We start from the raw sequence: 19,105 nt of genomic DNA, 5'->3' as shown, positions 1-19,105 counted from the left end.
GGGCCACACAGAGAGGTGTGGGCGGGGTAAAGAAACAAACAGGAAATAGGCACTCAGAGACTGACAACAGTGGGAAGCCCTTACCAACACCAGGAATGGAGATTCAGGAGGGGAAAATAGCTTTGCTGGATCCCAGGGAGAGCTGGAACCACAGAGAAGGCGCCATTCTGCAGGACTCCAGATAGGGAGGACTGAGCCTGTTTAAGGCTGGCACCTCCACAAGGGGAACACAGCAGACATACCCTGAACGTCTCCTCTACCTGAGACCTGCCAGTGCACCCCACAGAGTCAGACGCCCTGGGAAGCCAGCAGGAGACCTGCATGTAATTAGACGTGGCATTCAATCCAACAGAGTTGAGTCAAGGGTGATGGAGAGGTAATCAATCAACCTCCCCAAGACCCAGCAGCCTCGAGTAAATGCAAAGAGGAAAATCTGCCTTGAGAACAGTCTTTGAAAAACCTGGAAGCTCCCTCAGAGGCTGTGTCCCAGTTCAGGTGACAAACCTAGAACTCCTCACAGAAGGTAAAACAGTGCTGGCGACTCTGTACTTCCTACCCCTACTAAAGGGGCTTGAGGTGAAATTGCGTGAATTTACTTGAGGCTGAATTAAAATCCTTAAAGCAAACAGCCGTGGCCTATGTTTTTATATAATAATTCAGCACGACTGATTACAGCATGACGAGAATTATTAAAAAGAGATGGAAACGTGGTTAATAAACACAAAAGAGGTTTCTCCTTTCCTCCTTGGCGACAGGTTAAAAATTTTAAAAAAGAGAGGGGGGGAACTTTCTGTTCAATAATTTATGGTCAGGCAGAGATTTTAACTCAGTAAACACAGGCTCCAGGGTCTTGTAGCGTGTGAGATGGGGCTTGACCAAATGACTGGAAAATTAGCATGTGCCCTTGGCAGTCTCTCTCAGTTACTGGCTGCCAGACAGGACATTTGAGGACAGGCACATGGAAGTGACCAAGCTGCTCCAATGCTGCTCTGCCTCTGGGTGTTTGAAACACAAGGAACAGCGCAGGCATTTTTCACCACCTTGTTCTGACGTCTGGATTCTGTTCATGGAGGTGGCAGGATGTGTCCTCAACACCCTTTCCCACCAGGCCCTTTCCACTTGCAAGGTTTCCCTCAAGTTCACTCATCGGAGAGTAGGGACTACTCCAAAAGAATGGGAAGTACTAAACTTCAAGAGTGATGAGAAAATTCACCCGAAGGCAATCAAAAACAGCAAATCCATCTTCAGTTACAACAGACAAAGCAAACGTGCTCTGGTTTTTTTCATTAACTAATTAGCAGTGAATAGAGACTTGATGCAACTTCTCTTTTTCACAAGGTAAAATTTAAAATGCATGTGCCAATTTCACTACTGTGCCACATACTTGCAAGTCAAGATCTGCAAAGGATTTGTTCATGGCACAAATACCTGAGGACTTGCTGGGATCAAAGGGTGCCTCTCCAGTGACTTCAGTTAACTTCACAATTCTACTTTGCTACAACAATAACACAACTCCCAGGGCTAGTAGGAGTGGCCACTGGGCACTTACATGAACCTTAGATTTGCCACCATCTTTCAAATTGTGCCCTAGACACCTGGCTGGCCTCACTCTAGCCCCAGCCCAGTTCAAGAATCCAGTTCACATTGGGAGCACCAGCTTTACAGCCAGCCTGCCTGAATTCAAATCCTAGTTTTAACTTGTTAGCTAGGTAACCTGAGGCAAGTCCCTCATGGGTTCCATTCCTCAGTTTCCTAATCTTTAAAATATAGGCAATATTAGCTTTGGCCTCATAAAGTTGTTGGAAGGATCATGAAGCACTTAAGTTTGAAGTCAATGCCTGTCACCTATCATTACCTCTTAGGTCCTGTGGTAGAGCTCACTAAAGGATGTGTTAGGAAAGGTGGTAGCAACAGTAAAATTCTCCTAAATTAAGTGCTAGAAAAACATCAATGCCACTCACTTAAAAAGATTTAATGATAAGAAAAAAAGTGCAAATTATGAAGTATTTTTAAGAACATGAAATTTGTGACTTCAAACATGAAGTCGTTCCAACTAGGCCAATCATGTGTGGCCTCCTAGAGCTATTACCAGAAACGACTTCAGGAAGGAAAAGAATAATCTAGTTATTCATAACTCATTGCCTGTGAATACTTGTTTCTAAGTCTTGAGGGAACTTGAAACTATCTTTTCTTTGAAACAATCTTCTGGCTAAGTTGTTACTTACATTCTTAGCCAAAGATTTTTCAATAGATAATTCAAAAATTAAAGTTAATGCAGTCCCTGTTGAAATGGTAAAAAGAATTCCGAATTAATAAAATGAGAACTAGTGAGGCCAGCTGTATTCACTGTAAGACATTCAGAGCTATTTCTCTAAGAATTCGCAAATGACAGACCATCATTCGAACTCATGGAACTGTTAGGATACTGGCCAAATAAATCAGAACCTCTTATTTTATCAAAATCAAACTTGAGGCAGAATCAGTGTGTAAGAATTGGCTTTGATAGAAGAATTCAAGAGCAGGATCCTAATAACTCCTGAAACAATTTCAAAGTGGTCTTCACAGGTTGGGCCACACCCAGGATGGCCCAGTGAGTGAAGTTTCCTTTCATTTGGTTTCCATTATTTGCAACCACACAATCTGCATATGACCGAGATATGCAAGTGGGTTTGTAATTCTTGAACATTTACTGAGATACACCCAACGACCCGCCAACCAGAGCTCTTTTGAAGTATTAGCTATTAGCAATACCAAGTGTCCCACTTGCCAGGCAATGTGCTAAGGGCTTTACCTGAGCCATCTCATTTAACCCTTATAACAGCCTAGTGAGGTAAATATTGTACTATTCTTATTACCATCATCTCATTCTGCAAAGGAAGAAACAGAAGCATGGAGCAGTGAAAGAACTTTCCCAAGATTATATTGTTTGTGGACATAGCTGGGATTCAAACCTGCATAGTCTGCGACAAACGCCTGCCACTCCAAATTATCATATGACCTTCAGATGTTAGATGCAACCTGTTCTCAGTTCAATAAATGGAGAAGGGAGTTTGGAAAAAGCACAAGTCACTAACACTGAACACTGGGTTTTTTTTTTTGCTTTGTTTTTTTTTGTTGTTGTTGTTTTGTTTTTTTGTTTTTTTTGAGATGGAATCTTGTGGTGTCACCCAGGCTGAAGTGCAATGGCGCAATCTTGGCTCATTGCAACCTGCGCCTCCGGGGTTCAAATAATTCTCCTGCCTCAGTCTCCCAAGTAGGTGGGATTACAAACACCTGCCACCATGCCCAGCTAATTTCTGTATTTTTAGTAGAGACAGGGTTTCCCCATGTTGGCCAGGCTGGTCTTGAAATCTTGACCTCATGATCCGCCCACCTTGGCCTCCAAAAGTGCTGGGATTATAGATGTGAGCCGCCACACCCAGCCCAACACTGGGCTTTTAAAAGAGGGGCAGTATACTTGACAAAGCATGAGGTCACACTAGATTAGTTTTTCCAATCCCTAAGTCCGATTTAGAGCAAAATCCCGTGAGTGTTAACAGAAGGGGATGGCAGGCTCAAATGAATCAGAGCCTGAGGTCCTACAAACCTCACTTTACATCCTGTTTTCAGTGGGAAAAATGGGGCAGGAACCATGCAGCTGACCTGAGGATAGAGACAAAAGGGACATGAAGTGTGGGCACCATGCTAACAGTTATGGTCTCATGGTATCTTCCCTCTACATCCAACATGTTCCCCTCTCTCTCTCTTTCAAGCCCAAGTCATTATTTTATATGTCCACAAAGTCATTTGGAATAGACAAACAGAGCATTGACTATACTCTCTTGTTGTGACCTGGGTCATTTCAAGTTTTTTAAATACCAAAGGGCTTTGCCATGGAATTTAGGGTTTTAAAAAAAATTCCCATAAGCTTTTTTTTTTTTTTTTTAAAGAATTGCCTTTTAGCCAATGAAAATATTTCTGATGCAAGAATCAGTAAACAATAAATGGACAATTCATACTGACAGAAATTTTAAAAGTCCTTTTTGGGGGGATAATTTATCACAGAATCTGAAATGGGTTTGGGACTCCCCTGAAACTCTCAGTGACATTTCTCACACTATTTCTTCTAACGTCTTCAGTTCTGAACACAACCAAGGGTACTCGGGTGACAGCACATACTTGAGGAGGTGTGAGGAAGTACACAAGATCTATAGAGAATGCAAGACACATGGAGTGAATTATCAAACTTTATTGGCTTGTTAAAAATGATTGAATTCAGCAAGTACATTTATGATCTATCCACATTGCTAAAACAGCACTAAAAATAAAATTTTTAAAAATGATTATCCATTATTTACAGAAAACGTGGAAAAAAAATGGCTTTTAAACCTGGAACATTATAGGGAAAAAAAAAAAACACACAGGGCATGAGAATGATTCACAGGCTGCCTCTGGATTACAGCAAATGTTGAACATGAAGTGAGTGAAACTCAAGGATTTGTCTTTCTTAGGAATCTCTTGTTACTTTGCATATGTTTATACTCAATTCACAAATGGATTGTCTTACAATAAAGGTGATTTTAAAAATCTCTATTCCTTTCTTTTTGCTTTTCACACATTTTTTTTCCCCATAAAAACCTACTGCAGTCATAGTCAGTAGTTAGGGGTGGGGGTTGGTTCAACACATTCTGGGTGCTCGTTCATGACCATGCCAGAGCTACACTGCAACACCAGTCTGAATTAAACTTAGAGTTACCTCACCATCAAAATCAGGTGGCTGGGACGTCCTTTTGCCTCTGAAGCCCAAAACTTGAAAATGGACTGACTTTAGTGGGAAATTTCCTTCTACGACAGCCGTTTTCATGGAACTTTCCTGGGCTGGGAGTTCTGTCAACCAAATTCAGTGTGGCAGTACCTGGCAGCAAATTCAATTCATGGTCTGTCCAAGAGAGTCCTTAATCTCTCCTATGTCTTTAGATGAACCTGGCATGGTTTGCAGGTACTACAGGCATGTGAACATAGCAGAGCACACTTAATAGAGTGGTTACTTCTGTACTAATTTCCCTGGAGATGAGTCAGCTAAGCTGCACAACTCCAGAGGCTCTGGGACCATAGACTAGATGTGACTGGCCCTGCCCACATGGCTGGATGCACCAACCCTGAGAGACCCTATATTGTATGGAATTGCTTGTCCTCACTCCAGTTGTCCCTCCGTATCTGGAGTCTGGACAAAATAAGATGAAATGAACTTCTAGTGTAGTGTGAAGGAATCAAACTCAAACCAAGAGGGAAGTTCTAGGCAGCTAGCACCAAAACAGGTGGAGGTGGAAATCATGCAAAGGAAGAAAGCACAGGTCCTCTGTAGTATCCTGATTCCATTTTGCAATGGAGGAATAAAAAGTTGTGTGTGTTTTAATTCTGCGAAACAACCAATGAAACAAAAATACATTCTCAGTTGGTCATGGGGTCAATTTAGAATACGAGAGAGAGAGAGAAAGAAAGAGAGAAAGAGAAGTCAGGTGCCCTAAAGGAATAAAGAGAAAAGAAGAGGAGAGAGAAAGCGGGCTTCCCTCCATCATGCTCTCTCTCATACCTGGCATGAAACTGGTGTTCTGTCTTGAGCTCCTTGAGTTATTTAGTCCACACACCGCTGAAGAGGTGTCACCTCGGCTCTGTCTGAGGAGATGCTCCAAGCCTCAGCTATTCTGGGCCTAATTCAGGATTACTTGGAAAGTGAGAAGCCAAAAGCAAACTCCTGTGTTCTGTGTTGCTAGGTGGTGCTGGGATTGTTTAGTTCTTGTCCTTGCTACATATTTCTGGAAAGAAAACCTAATGGGTGGGAACTGAAATCAGTCCCTGCTGGGAGACTGGGAGAGAAACCCCCTGAATCAATTCTCTCTCATGTGTGTTGACATTTGCTTTTCCTGTTGTGAGACGAACCTCTCTTAGCCTCAGACTGTTGGTACTTTTGTCGTCACAGAGTCAATGTCTCGTGTGAGGATACTGGACGCGTTCCTTAGTCTAGCTCAGCAGCCTGAGAGGGTCTCTGGAGGCTCCCACTGAGCCATGAGTAAATATAGTAAGATATAGGACTTGGACCACATTAAAGGCACCCATGAAAATGGGACATGTACTTTCCTATCTAAACCTGGCAGCACTTGACTGGACCAAGAGACATGAGCGCTGCCGAAAAGAAATTAGTGTCAGATATAACAGGTGGAAGGATTTGCTAGGATGTCTCTGGCTACACGGGAGTAGGACCAACCAGGGAATGGGTTGAGGGGAGACATTGGTGCAGAATTCCCAGCAAGGGGAGACAGCTGAGGGTCACAGCATGGTGGGAATCACAGGAGAGGAGCAAAGGTAATTGATGTGTTGCAGATAATTGGGTTGTTAAACTCAATTTCTTAGCTTTTGGTAACAAAGCCCTCAATGGCAAGGTCAGGAAGAAAGAAAAGTGAATTTGCAAAAGAAAGACACAAGGATACAGTGAGAGAACAATGATCATGTTTTAAGACAAAAGTAACAAACTGGCAGCCCACAGACTCTTCTTGGCTTACAAAATATTTTAAAAATAACTGAGCCAACTTTTTAACAATAGGGACGCTTCACACAAAATCCAGGTTTCATGTTTCTCCTAAAGAATCACAAGATTTGGAAACCTGGGGTCCCATTCCTGTGGGGCACAATTGGCTGCGACTGGGGACAGCAGCCCCTCTGAAAGGGCAGGCATCGGCTCATACAGGTCATTCTGTTCATTTCGGAGACCTGCCTGGCACTGCAGTGCCAGAACCTTTAGTTGGGGAGTGACAGGCCCGATTTCAGCAAAAATGCTACCTCTCCTTTTCTAATGCTGCAAAAATGCAACACATGCCATTAGGAAGCTCTAAAAAGCACATTTCTTATAGGGGAGACAGAAAGCAAAATGATGAAAAGGGGTGGTCTAGAGTACAGAAAAGAGAAGCTATGTTACTGATCGTGATCTTTAGGGATTAAAAAACCGAAAAGAACACGAGAATCGTATGAAACAATTTTCTAATAGCCTGCTGTTTTCATCGTTCCCTAGGAGATGTCAACTGATCTTTGATATATTAAATTGCTTTATCTGTCCACTTCTCTACATTTTAAAACAAAAATCTACCTTGTAATCCTTCTAGCTGTTGGGTACAAATATTCTTCCTCTTCTTTTTTTTTTTTTTTTTTTCCGTTTTGGGTCTGGGACACTTTAAAATAGTTCTTAAACAATCCATAGCCTTTCTATGGCTCCATGGTATAACATAAAGGCTTAAAAAATGTTTTTGTACCAAATGGCTGATTGTCAAGAACCTTTGCCGTACCGCGCTCCTGCCTGGCTCACAGCTTGAATTTCATTTTTTCTTTCAGGGTCAGGATTTCTGCTATTAGCTGGCCTCTCTGTAAATCGACACCTTCGGGAAAGATCGAAATCTAAGCAATGACAGAAACTGTCATTTAGCCGCGAACAAGAAAATGGGAATTTAGAAAATATTCGGACCTCCCCACATGGAAGGCCAGCTGCCCTTACACTCAAATGGAGTTCGGAGGAAAACTGGAGAACCGGCGGCATGTTTCTGCTTTTGAGAAACCGCCCCTCTTTAAGGCATGGGTATGAAGTAGCCAAGTGAAATGCTGTAATCCATAGGATTCTGTGACAGGTCTGTATCAAGCAATAGCATATTTAGTGGCTAATGTAAAGGATACAGTATAAAACCATTATGGATATCCTTTTTATATCAAGTGGTGCCTAAATGGATCCTGGTTTATTAAGATTAATGCCTTGGTTCACACAGGATTCAAAACAATGTTTCTGACTGTGTTGGACTAGTTAAAAATCTATAGAACCTTAAAGTTACATTGCAGCCTTTGTGCAACTATTTCCAAAAAAAAAAAAAAATGTTTCCAATCCAGCTATGGTGTCTGTGTGCATGTCTAACAGTCAGAGCTGATTGTGTTTTCAAACAAAATGCTGCAGGCCTGGCTCTGAAGTCCTCCTGACAAAAAAGGAGCAGGGTGGGGTGGGGTGGGGATAGCCAAACCTCTCTTCAGGACAAGGATACTGCCTGGCACAGACTGAACACAGCATACGAAGGTCGCTGTGATGCTAAAGTGAATGAAGCAGGTGTCCATGGGTCAGACTCAGAGGGGATGCAGAAATCCGTAGCTCTAAGGCTGCCCTCTCAGCAATGAAGAAGGACATTATAAAGCACATATTCATTAGCGACCTGCCACCTCTTTGCTGCTGGGGTCAGGACAAGCTTTCCTACCCATGAAAACCCAACAGTATGACAGTATGTTGTAGGGGGACTATCCTTCTTAGAATCTCCTCTCCTGCTCACAGCAGGCCAGCCATTCTGCTCGCGGGCCTTTTCAGAGTAGAAAAGCTGCAGTTCTGTAATGCAAACAGCATGAGATACTGTGGCCTTCTCACTCGGCAGACTTCTAAAAAGCAGGTGGATCGCCGAGGGCAAATAAAAAAAGGCAAGGTTATAATTTTACCATATGCATATATTCCACTCTTAGTTATTCTGAAATTGACTATGCCGAACCTAAGTCTATAGCCCCAACAAAACAGCTGTTGCTGCTTGTTCTTGCTTTCTTTTTTCTTCTTCTTCTTCCTTTTAAATGTTTTAAATGTTTGTTTTGTTTTGTTTTGCTGGCTAAGGAACTTTAAGGCAATCCTTAACACTGTTTGACTCTCAGACTTAAGCTAAACATTTGGACTTTTACTGACAGTGAAGGAAATAACCTTTTAATAACACTCCCACGTCCCCAGAGTGAGGTTATATACACCCTTAACTCTTTAAGTCACTGTGTTATACACGAAAAAGTCAAACCCTCTGAATTCAGTGCTGATTATAGAAAATCGTACTAAAATATGTGTTACATGTAGATTAGACTATTTAGTGTGCACTTATACCTGTTCCCAACTTTAATTTTTTTTTTAATTTTGCAGGTCAATTTTAATAAACAGAAGCAATTAAGTCAATAAATGTCAAGTAGGGTCAACAAACACACTTTTCAGAAGAGAAGTACAATCCAATGGGATTTCATTTCAGTTTTGTATTTGAACTACTGTTAAGAAGAGAAGCATTAATTTAACATGTTTTCTTGAGGTGCTGCTTAGCTGCCTGAGAGTTGCCTCTGCATTGGTGTTCCCCAATCACAGCTCACAATATATGCAGGCTTCACATAGTACATCCTCCAAACACCTCCCACATCTACCAGAAAACCCCAGATAAGCAGCACTTCCCGGGATAAGCCAACAGCAGTCCCAAGAGTCCAGCTTACAGGGCAGCATCAACCAACAAGCACCACAGCCCCTTTCTCTGTCTTTTCCTTTATTTCAGCTACCCATCCAGTGGGATCTTATGAAACAAAACAAAACCTAAAAGAAACACAAAATAAAACATAAGTCATGCTCAAAAGAAAAATCAATGAAAATTAACATACAAGTACAATAACTTTCAAATGAACATAATAAATAAACATCAAAAATGAGACACAACACGGAATATGCTTTAAAACATAGAACAATATATAATAACAGAACAGAAGTTGGGGAAAAATGTGCATCTCATTATTGAGCAACTTAGTTTTAAACTTAAAATTGATTTTACATGGTACATGAAACAAGGAAAAGAAATGCAAAAGATTTCTGCATACAGCTCCACCCACAACTGTATCAGCTGTTAGCAGCTTACTTTAAGGAGGAAACATCTGTGTACAATACAAATGACCCTTGAAGAATTTTTATATAAAGGTTCATGCAAAAGTAAAGCCATTACTTTCAATGGCAAAAACCATGATTACTTTTGCACCAACCTAATATTTGTCTTTATGGGTGGGGGCAATTAGTTTCAACAATACCTAACTACCCAAATCCGGATTTTCTTTCCCCAACGAATTTTAGCAAATTGTTTCTAAAAGAACTGATTAGTTACTCAGCAACTGGCCCAGAGAACTGGCTAACTTTAACTGGTGAAATACTAGACAATACAAATAGTTAGATTCTTTTCTTTTTTTTTTTTTTTCAGAGTATTGCTCTGTTGCCCAGGCAGGAGTGCAGTGGCGAGATCTCGGCTCACTGCAACCTCTGCCTACCAGGTTCAAGCGATTCTCTTGCCTCAGCCTCCCAAGTAGCTGGGATTACAGGCATGAGCCACCACGCACGGCTAATTTTTGTATTTGTAGTAGAGGCAGGGTTTCACCATGTTGCCCAGGCTGGTCTCAAACTCCTGACCTCAAGCAATCCACCTGCCTCGGCCTCCCAAAGTGCTGGGATTACAGGCATGAGCCACCATGCCCGGCTATTCTTTTCTAAAATAATTAATTAGTTGCTTAACTTTAAGTATTATAGCAAATATCTGACACATATGGAGATGTAATATTTATTATATAACATATAATATATAGCATATAACATGCAGTATATTGTATATGTATATATTATATCTATAAGACATATAGTATATGTATATATTATATATAATAATATATAAATAATATGATATGTAATATCTAACATTAAGTAATCCTACTTAATTTATTAAGCACCAACCAAACAGCAGACACTGTGATAAATGTTACAAAAAAAAGAAAATACAGTTCCTTGACCTCAAATACTTCATTGCTCCACAGAAAAAGAAAGATAAGTAAATAATTTGCTCAATAAATGACAATGAATCTACTTTGTGCCAGTTCTCTTCTTAGCACTGTGCCCAAACTATTCTCTTTTATTTTCACAATAACCCTATGAGATAAGTTCTACTATGGTGACCTCTTCACTGTGAGGAAACAAAGGCCAGAGCGGGAGGCAGCTTGCCCAAGGTCCGACAGCTAGTGTGTGATGAAGCTCAGATTCCAACTCAGAAACTCCAATTCCATAGCCAGTCAACTAGGGCAAAGTGCAAGAAGAAGACAGTGAGCTTTCACCGAACTTGCCCACGGAAACCCAGTGGATCAGCGAAGGCTCTAGTATACATAATTCTGTGATTAATTTGCATGAATCTTTATGAGATCCATAAGTGGCAAAATAGACCCTATCATAATAGAAATCTCCAAGACATTTTCAAGTTCAACTTTGGATGGCACCTCCAAGCCCAACCATGCAGACTCTCCGTCTTCCTCCACCTGGCGTCTGGTCTGCCAAGTGCTGGTGTCATCTGCCTCCAGAACTGTAACTACCACCGCCAATCTGTGTCATCATTTACAACAATGCTAAAAGAGTCTACGGAGCTTAATTTCCACGGCATTTCTCCCTCCTGCCCTTCCAAAAGAACTCGGTACAGATGCCAAACATCATTTATGGATTTAGTCACCCACAAAAGCCCTGAGAATTTAGGAAGCACTCAGTGGCACTGATTAATTCTCCTTCATATCTGTCTCCAGTCTCCTTCTAACAGTTTCGCCTCCAGGCAAACAGAAGTTGAGCTAGTTTACCGGTGCACTATAGCACGTAAAATGAGCAGGCCAAATTAACAAATCAAACTTCTTATCTTGTAAGAGGGTGGAGCTCAAATTCCTTCCCACTGAAACAATGTGAGTATTAATATAAGGATGGCAACTTTGTCAACAAAAACAGGAGAAACTCAGTGATAGGGACAGCATGACCCCAGAATAAAAAGATTTGTTGACTCAATAACAACGATTAAACTGCTGGCATAAAGCCTTATTTCCAATGGGTTTATGGCACAGGAACTCCAAGAGTTTACTCATCCCAGCATGTTTACAGCAGTAACTTAACCAGGCTTCTCTTTCTTTGTTTCTATTTGCTATTTTCCTGCCACAAGCCCCTCCAGGCTCACTAATTATTACAGTTGGAAACACAGCTAACTTTGCCAGATGACGGTTCTACTGGACCATTGCCCTCCACTCAGGATGCAACTGCCCTGGCCCCTATTTCAATTGATGTTAAGTGTCCCTCTGCAACCTTCTTGTGCTTGCCTTTTGTGATCCATCCTTCCCCGAGAAGTAGATCTCAGCTCCACACGCCCATGCCATAAAAACAAGTGAAGCCCCCATAAAAACACATACGGCATTTTTCTTCTGAGGAAAAGCCAGCCTGTTGCAATTGTAAGCAATATGCATTCAAACTACCACTTCCACCACCCTTCACCTCAAAGAAGGCAAGTCACCCTACTCTTTCATAGCCTTGATCTTGCCATACTGTGTACAGACTAAAGATATTCCACTACATATTGAAAAATTAATTTGATTTCAAGGGAGATTGATGGCAAAATTCAATCCAGGCCACAATTTACCTACCAGGATCTCGTAACTTTTGCCCTCTCATATTATAAAAAACTCGAAGGACCACAAAATGATATAAAACAATAGAGGATTATTTTCTCCTAGTGAGGGGGAAAGTTTTTAGACCACAACAAATGGCTGAACATCTTGTGGGTTTAGCAGCCAAACGAGCTGTCTAGCTTATGAGCCTGAAATATAGATATTTTGACAATGTGACATTCTGAAGCATTTGTAGCATTCCGATGGTGCATGGTAGTTACCGTGAGACCAGCTCCTTTATCAAAAACAACTTTAGAGAAACTTTGCCACCATTGCATGCACTAGCTGAGCTATATAGGAACAAGTATAAAGCAGGTGCTCTCTGAGATGTGGGATGTAAAGTCAAAGTTGAAAACAGAGAAGGAAGAAACCGGATGTGGCCTGAAACTCAACCTCTGCTATTTGCTGATTGAGGACCTACTCACTGACCTTTTCAAAGGGAAAGGCTGGGAAGGGAAGCGAGTTGAAGGTCAGTGAAGTGCTCTGCGTTTTTATCACTGGCTCACAACCCATTTAAATTTATTTACATTCAAACATGCACACATTTTCCTCCTATTACTCAGAAGCAATCAGCCGTAAAATGGCAAGGATCTGCAGTACATTTAAATTAACAGCAATTTATCTGGAGCAAAAAGGAAAACTGCTGAGCCCAAAGGAAGTGAAGGGAACGGAAGAAAGATGCAGCTGCTATCTAAAAAAGCAAATCTTATCACATTTGTCATTGGGAGAGTTCAAGCAGAAAACTGCCAACTTGAGCATCTGTGTGGCATGGTGCCATTGGAGATGATCTGGTGTTTGGGGCACCAGGGTAGCAGCTCACCTTCATTGGAAAGTAAAACAAATTCCTTTTAAGTCTTCTGAAAATGTTTACTGAGTAAAATGAAATAATAAATTCCTGTGTTCTCGTAACATCAGGTCTCTAGAATACAGTGGGTTCAAAAAGCTTTCCATCACAAAGTGAGATGTGAGCAAGGTACAGCTGTGCTTTGCTTCAGCATCTGGGCTTAAACACCAATTGTCCTAATTTGGCATTTGTGGAGCACTTTGTATCTGTTTGTTGCTGCACCAACTATCCTTTGCTGTTGTCGCTTTTTCTCTTTTATAGATAACTCACTCAACTCACATGGTGAATATGAATTGTCCAAGGTCACCCAAGAATGAATGAGAGAGCTAAAACCTAAACTCAGAGCCTCGGAATTGTCAGTCCTTCTTTGACAAAGGTATCATCTGTACCTGTAGCAGAAATCTCCCCATATATAAATTTAGGTCCTGGTCTTGGTCCTGTTTCTTTCTTCTCTGTGCTCAATCCAGAAGTTGCTTAAACATCCCTAAAACATCCCTTTTGCTTCCCAAGGATGTACTTTGTCCACATGCTATCCCTTCTCCTGAGATCTCCTCCCACCAAATGAGCTCTCCTTTGAGACACTCAGACTATTCTTCAAGGTCCAGCGCAAAAGCCTTCTCCTGCAAGTACCTACTTCACCCTCCTCTAAAGTTGTGCAGCATTCACTTCCACTCATGGACCTTCTTTTGTACCTTTTAAAACTTGTATTTATTTTCCTTTGATTTCCCCCCGTCTCAGACTGCATCCCACAGGAGGACAGAGGGAGCACGTCTATACATTTTCTATGCTGAACACAGCCTCGTACAAATACCAAGAGTTGAAGGCATTTTCGGTTTCACAATAGTAAGGTCTGAGTTTTCTTTGTCTTAGTCTGTTTTCTGTTGCTTATAACAGAATATCTGAAACTGGGTAATTTATAAAGAAAAGGAATTCATTTCTTACAGTTACGGAGGCTGACAAGTCCAAGGTCGAGGGGCTGTATCTTGTGAGGGCCTTCTTGCTGGTGGGAACTCTTTGCAGAGTTCAGAGGCAGTGCAGGGCATGACATGCCCAGGAGGCTGAGTGTGCTAGTACAGCTGTCTCTTACTCTTTATATAAAGCCACCACTCCCACTCCTGTGACAATCCATTAATCCACTGATCCATGAATGAACCCATCCATTCATGAGGGCAGAGGCCTCATAACCCCATTATTTCCTAAAGGCCTCAACTCTTTATACTGCCACTGGGGGTTAAGTTTCAACATGAGTTTCAGAGGGGACAAACATTCAAACCATAGCAAACTCCAGTGTACTCAACAACCCAACTGAATTGAAGGAGAAGGAAGGATGCAAAACAATGCAGGATCTACTTCTTCTCATTGGCCACTGGGCGAATCCAGGCACTCCAAAGCTTCCAGTACAAAATCACATTTTTCTCAGAAGTACAGTGAAGGCTACAGAGTTAGACACGTGGACACCCAGTGAGTACTTCCTGGAGCATTTTAAGCTCCTGGGGAAAAGGTGCTAGACTTGGTTTATTCTAATTCTCACTTTGATCAAAATGAGAGTAGTGTATGTGGGACAAAGGGGAAAAAAACATGGTCCATTTATTAGCTGGAGGTGAAAAACTAAAATTACTGAGATGGTCAGGAAAGTTTTTAAAGGAAATGTTCTGGTTTGATGTTGCAAAATAAAGTTTCGCTATGAGCTGAAAATGAAAATAGAAAGCACACTTGGCAAAGCTAGAATTTGTAAGGAAAGCTAAAGTTATTGCACAATTAAAACTCAACAATTCTAAGGAGGATGTGCTCTAATCATCAGGCCCTGATGACAAGTGTCCGAGGACTCAACAACTACCATTTCAGAGACTTCACAGAGGATAGGGAATGCATCCAAAGACTGATACCATTGCCCCATCCACAGAATCACCTAAAATTGCTGTAAGTGGAGTAGAGAAAAAGAAAGATGAATTTGTGATTTGAGAGGTACTCAGATGCTCAAGGTTTTACTACTACCACATGGAGACACCCAAATTAATCTATTGTTCTCCTGGGGTGTGTCTAGCTTTTCTGTCTTGCTTCAATAAACATATATTGAAAAATCTATAGGGTAGATATCTGTAGAGTGAAATATTTTCTTAAAGATGTCATTCCACAATTCTAAGTCTAGAGGGGCTTATCAGTGATTCAAATACTCCGTACAGATAAGCAATATATGTCATCACAGAAGAGTATGCACTGGCTGCTGCCACCATAGATCTTGTGCCTAAATTTATTTTCATCAAAATACTCTAGCCAGTTCTTTATAGTATATGAAGCCAAAGTGCTGAAACCTACAGAGTCCAAACAAGAGGTGAATGGATTTGTCATGAAGCAACACCTTTTCATCAGGCATCCCAAACAATACTTCAGGAATAGAGTTTGGAGATCTTTAACATTTAGGATGCATGTTAAGATAGCAACAGTCAGCTGGGCTTATGTGTGGCTGATGTCTCTGCCTATTGCTGCAAGTCCCAAAAGTCAAATCCACTAGCAGTCCCAATTAAGCTAGAAGAGGGTCAAACAAATTACCCTCGCTTGAATACAGGTACCTGATAAATCCCATCTCCATTTAAATCAGCTAAGAGCAAAAGATAATGAAACTTCAGCTAAGCAGCAAGTATTCTGGAATGTGAAACATACATATGTGGGGTTAATAATCCCCACGAACCGACGACAATAAACATGAATTACCCAACTCTGCCTGAGAGTGGGATAAAATGCAATGCCTGGGTTCCGTCTGGCCAGGGACTTCCTGGAAGGTAGGCCAGCATCCTGTGATACAGGGCCCACAAGGTGAAACTGCTGAAGTCCTCATTCAGAGGACTGAACTGTGGCTTTTCAAGGAACCTAGTTCAAGTGGTCATCCCCAGACCCACGGAGGGTATCCCTCTCCCCATGTGCTGCTGCCTTATCGCCTCCTCCTCACTGCCCACCCCCACAAGCGAGGACATTAACAGCTCACTGCTCAAGCTCCTGCTCCCAGACCAAGGTAGGGCTGCATATCTGCTTCTGACGCTGCTGCAGGCAGATGTGTGACCCTCGAGGGTGAGGGTGGCCACAGAGCAGGGAGCTCCCAGGCTTCAAAGACACCTCTCTCGCCTCAGCTTTTTACCAAAGAAATGCATGCGCCCAAACTTGAAAACAGAGGAAGATTATGAGGAAGGAAGAAGGTTCTTTACCCAGACATCCCCTTTTTCTCTAGTGCCTTTTCCCAGGAGCAACCATTAGTAGAACTTCCTTCATCTCAGACGTTACCCAGCTACAGTGAGAATTAAAACATGCCTCTCCTCCACAGCAGGGTGGGCACAGGCTCATTTGGCACTCTGTTGGTATCTGGGGAAGGTTAGGTTGAAATGGTGATCATCCTGCCCTTTGTCAGTTCACCTGGGGTATTAATTGACATTTCTCTGTAAGAGAAATTGAAAGTCCCAGATCAGATCCTGGGAAGCATATCCAACTTAAACCCCAGTGATCATGTCTTATCCTAGCAAGGTTTATAAGGGCAGATCCCTGAATTGTTCATCAGTCTTCAAGAGAACCCACTCATTCACATCACGAGCACAGAATCCACGCTCCTAAAGCTTTTCCACATCTGGTGGCACCCTCAGGATACTGGCAACGGCAGATCACTATGCACGCTCCTTAAGCTTAGCAGGTGACCCATTTCAAAAAGCCCCATTAAAACAGAGAGCTTACTCCATCTGAAAGCAGACTCTCAATAGGAAACTTGAAAAGTGCAAAGCCAATCCCAGGGTCACAGCCTTATATATGTTCCGACTGAGGCAGCCAACAGAACCCCTGACTTGAGTTAAATTAACCCCACAGTTCTAGAAGCCTCTGCTGTCAGGGACATTTTTATTTGCTCAAAGAGCTCATTTTGGAATAAGCCCATGCTGCTAAGTCATCCCACCTCACTGTCTTTCCTAATGCTCAACAATGTCTTACAGCAGCGGGGCGTGTGCCAACCTCAGCGGTTTTACACAGCAACTCCTCTTTCTGAAGGATTCTCTCTTCTCCTTGACTCCTTCATGTTGGAGCGCAGCAAGTCCCTTCATAATTCTTTGGTTCAAGTAGAATTTATATATGAGGAAAACCCTGGATTGTAAAGGGCATAAATTTCTATATACACACGCCAGATTTCACAGTTTATTTTTCTTTTTAAAGTATGGAGGGCCAGCTAAGGCATTCCAAATATAACAGCTTGGTTAGGAATTATGGTGACCATGCTAAAAATCAACCAGATCCAAGACACTGGAAAAAAAATGCATTTTAGATTTTTTAAAATAAAAATTTAATATACCCAAAACATCTGACATTATTTTAAGAGATGTTTTCCAAAACTTACAGAAAGTTGTTTGCTAAGTCAAAGTGATTAAAAGGAAAAGGCGATTTCCTTCATAACCCAATGCAAATTCTTAGCTTAAAAAAGGAATCATCATCTCCATGAAGAACAAGAGGCCTTGAAAAACATGTGGCGGACAAATGCATTTCCTTCTTTAAATTAAAAAAAAATTAAAATGTCACATAGATGAAAAGACAGTGTAATTACATGGGCATAGCAGGAATGACTGGATTATATATTAATTTTCCTTTCATTCGTCACAATTACGGCCATTTACAATCCATCATTTAGCTGTCCAAGATCCCAGAACTAAACAGAAGCTCTTTAATTGATGATGGGATTATGTCCTAATAAACCCATCTTGAGCTGAAAATACAGTACGTTGAAAATTTATTTAATACACCTAGCCTACCAAACATCATAGCATAGCCTGACCTGCCTTAAACCTGGTCAGACACTTATATTTGCCCACAACTGGGCAAAATCACCTGGCAACATAAAACCTTGTAGGGTCTCAGTTGTTTACCCTCCCAATCCTGTGGTTGACTGAGAGATGTGGCTTGCCACCCCTGCTCAGTGTCACAGGAGAATACCGAGCCACTTTCTACTGAATGCTTATCACCGCTGCACGATCAGAAAGTTTAAAAATTCTAAGTTGAACCATCCTAAGTCAGGGACTGTCTGTACTAACTGGTACCACCGGAATTCGAATTTTAAAAAGTACAGTCATTCCACGCATTTCGTGCTAAAGGATTCATTTCTACAGGGACGCCTGAAAGAAACCCACCTGCCGCTGGTTAGACAGCAAGAAGCAGTCTAAAACCAGAAACATCTGTTTGGATCCTGTCCCTTTCCCTCCTAAGCTGTGTCATGCTAGCCAAGTGAAGGGACCTCTCTGAACCTCAGTTATCCAAGTTTACAATAGAGATGAAAAAATCTAACAGGTTCTGATAACCAGAACTAACGTGAGTACCTTAGTGCTTTCCAGCTTTCCTTTCGTAGGCACGAGCAGTGAACACCAACCCTGCTGCAGTAGCTCAGCAGCCACTGCCAATGATCACATCAATTGTATCGTAAATCATGGGCCGAAATACATTCTTTGTCATGAGTTATGAAGTAAAACTTCACGGAAAGGAACTTTGCTCAAAAATTCCAATTCCCCTTAGAAAAGAGTGGCCCAAACTGAAAGAGTGGCCTTGAAATTCCAATTTCCTCCTGGAAAAGGGTGGCCCAAACTGAAAGAAGTCTTTAGGTTCCTGGAGGAGGGCTCCAGAACCACAGCTGGAGGGACCTACAGGGCAGGCTTGTGCCCTCTTGCACCCCTCTCAGGAGGTAAGATGTCCTTCCAGCCAAATGGTGGGTACTGGCTGCTGATATCACTCTGTGTCTGAATGCTGGCAAGTGCCAGCAATTTCACACCCATGGTGGAAAGGGTCTGAGAACTGTTCCATGGCTTTAGTTCCAATTCTGGGACCACAAGGAAGTGTTTTGCAAAAGGATTTTGCCTCTGTCCTTTATTGTGGAACTGACTTTACGTTCCTCAGTTGAGGAATATACACATAGGTGGTAATTATAAAACTACATCTTGGCCGGGCACAGTAGCCCACGCCTGT

The 19,105-nt window shown here is 41.8% G+C and overlaps 1 protein-coding gene across 26 annotated transcripts in view; it reads right to left on the bottom strand.

Annotated features, from left to right (window-relative positions):
* The window catches only part of NTRK2 (neurotrophic receptor tyrosine kinase 2), a 365,115-nt gene that overhangs the window by 213,296 nt on the left and 132,714 nt on the right, over positions 1-19,105 (bottom strand). For 7 of the 26 annotated variants that reach the window (XM_045373034.2, XM_074017744.1, XM_045373035.2 and 4 more), the window contains one exon: positions 4,214-9,382. The exons of the other annotated variants lie outside the window; for them this stretch is intronic. In XM_045373034.2, the coding sequence (XP_045228969.2) occupies positions 9,345-9,382 (38 nt within the window). In that variant the 3' untranslated portion in view covers positions 4,214-9,344. Of the gene's footprint in view, positions 1-4,213; positions 9,383-19,105 lie in introns of those variants that run through there. 26 annotated transcript variants of the gene reach the window in all.

The sequence above is a fragment of the Macaca fascicularis genome, chromosome 15 (genome assembly GCF_037993035.2).
Source record: "Macaca fascicularis isolate 582-1 chromosome 15, T2T-MFA8v1.1".
NCBI lineage: Eukaryota > Metazoa > Chordata > Mammalia > Primates > Cercopithecidae > Macaca > Macaca fascicularis.
Note: the sequence above shows the minus strand (reverse complement) of the source record. Positions and strands in the feature narration are given on the sequence as shown.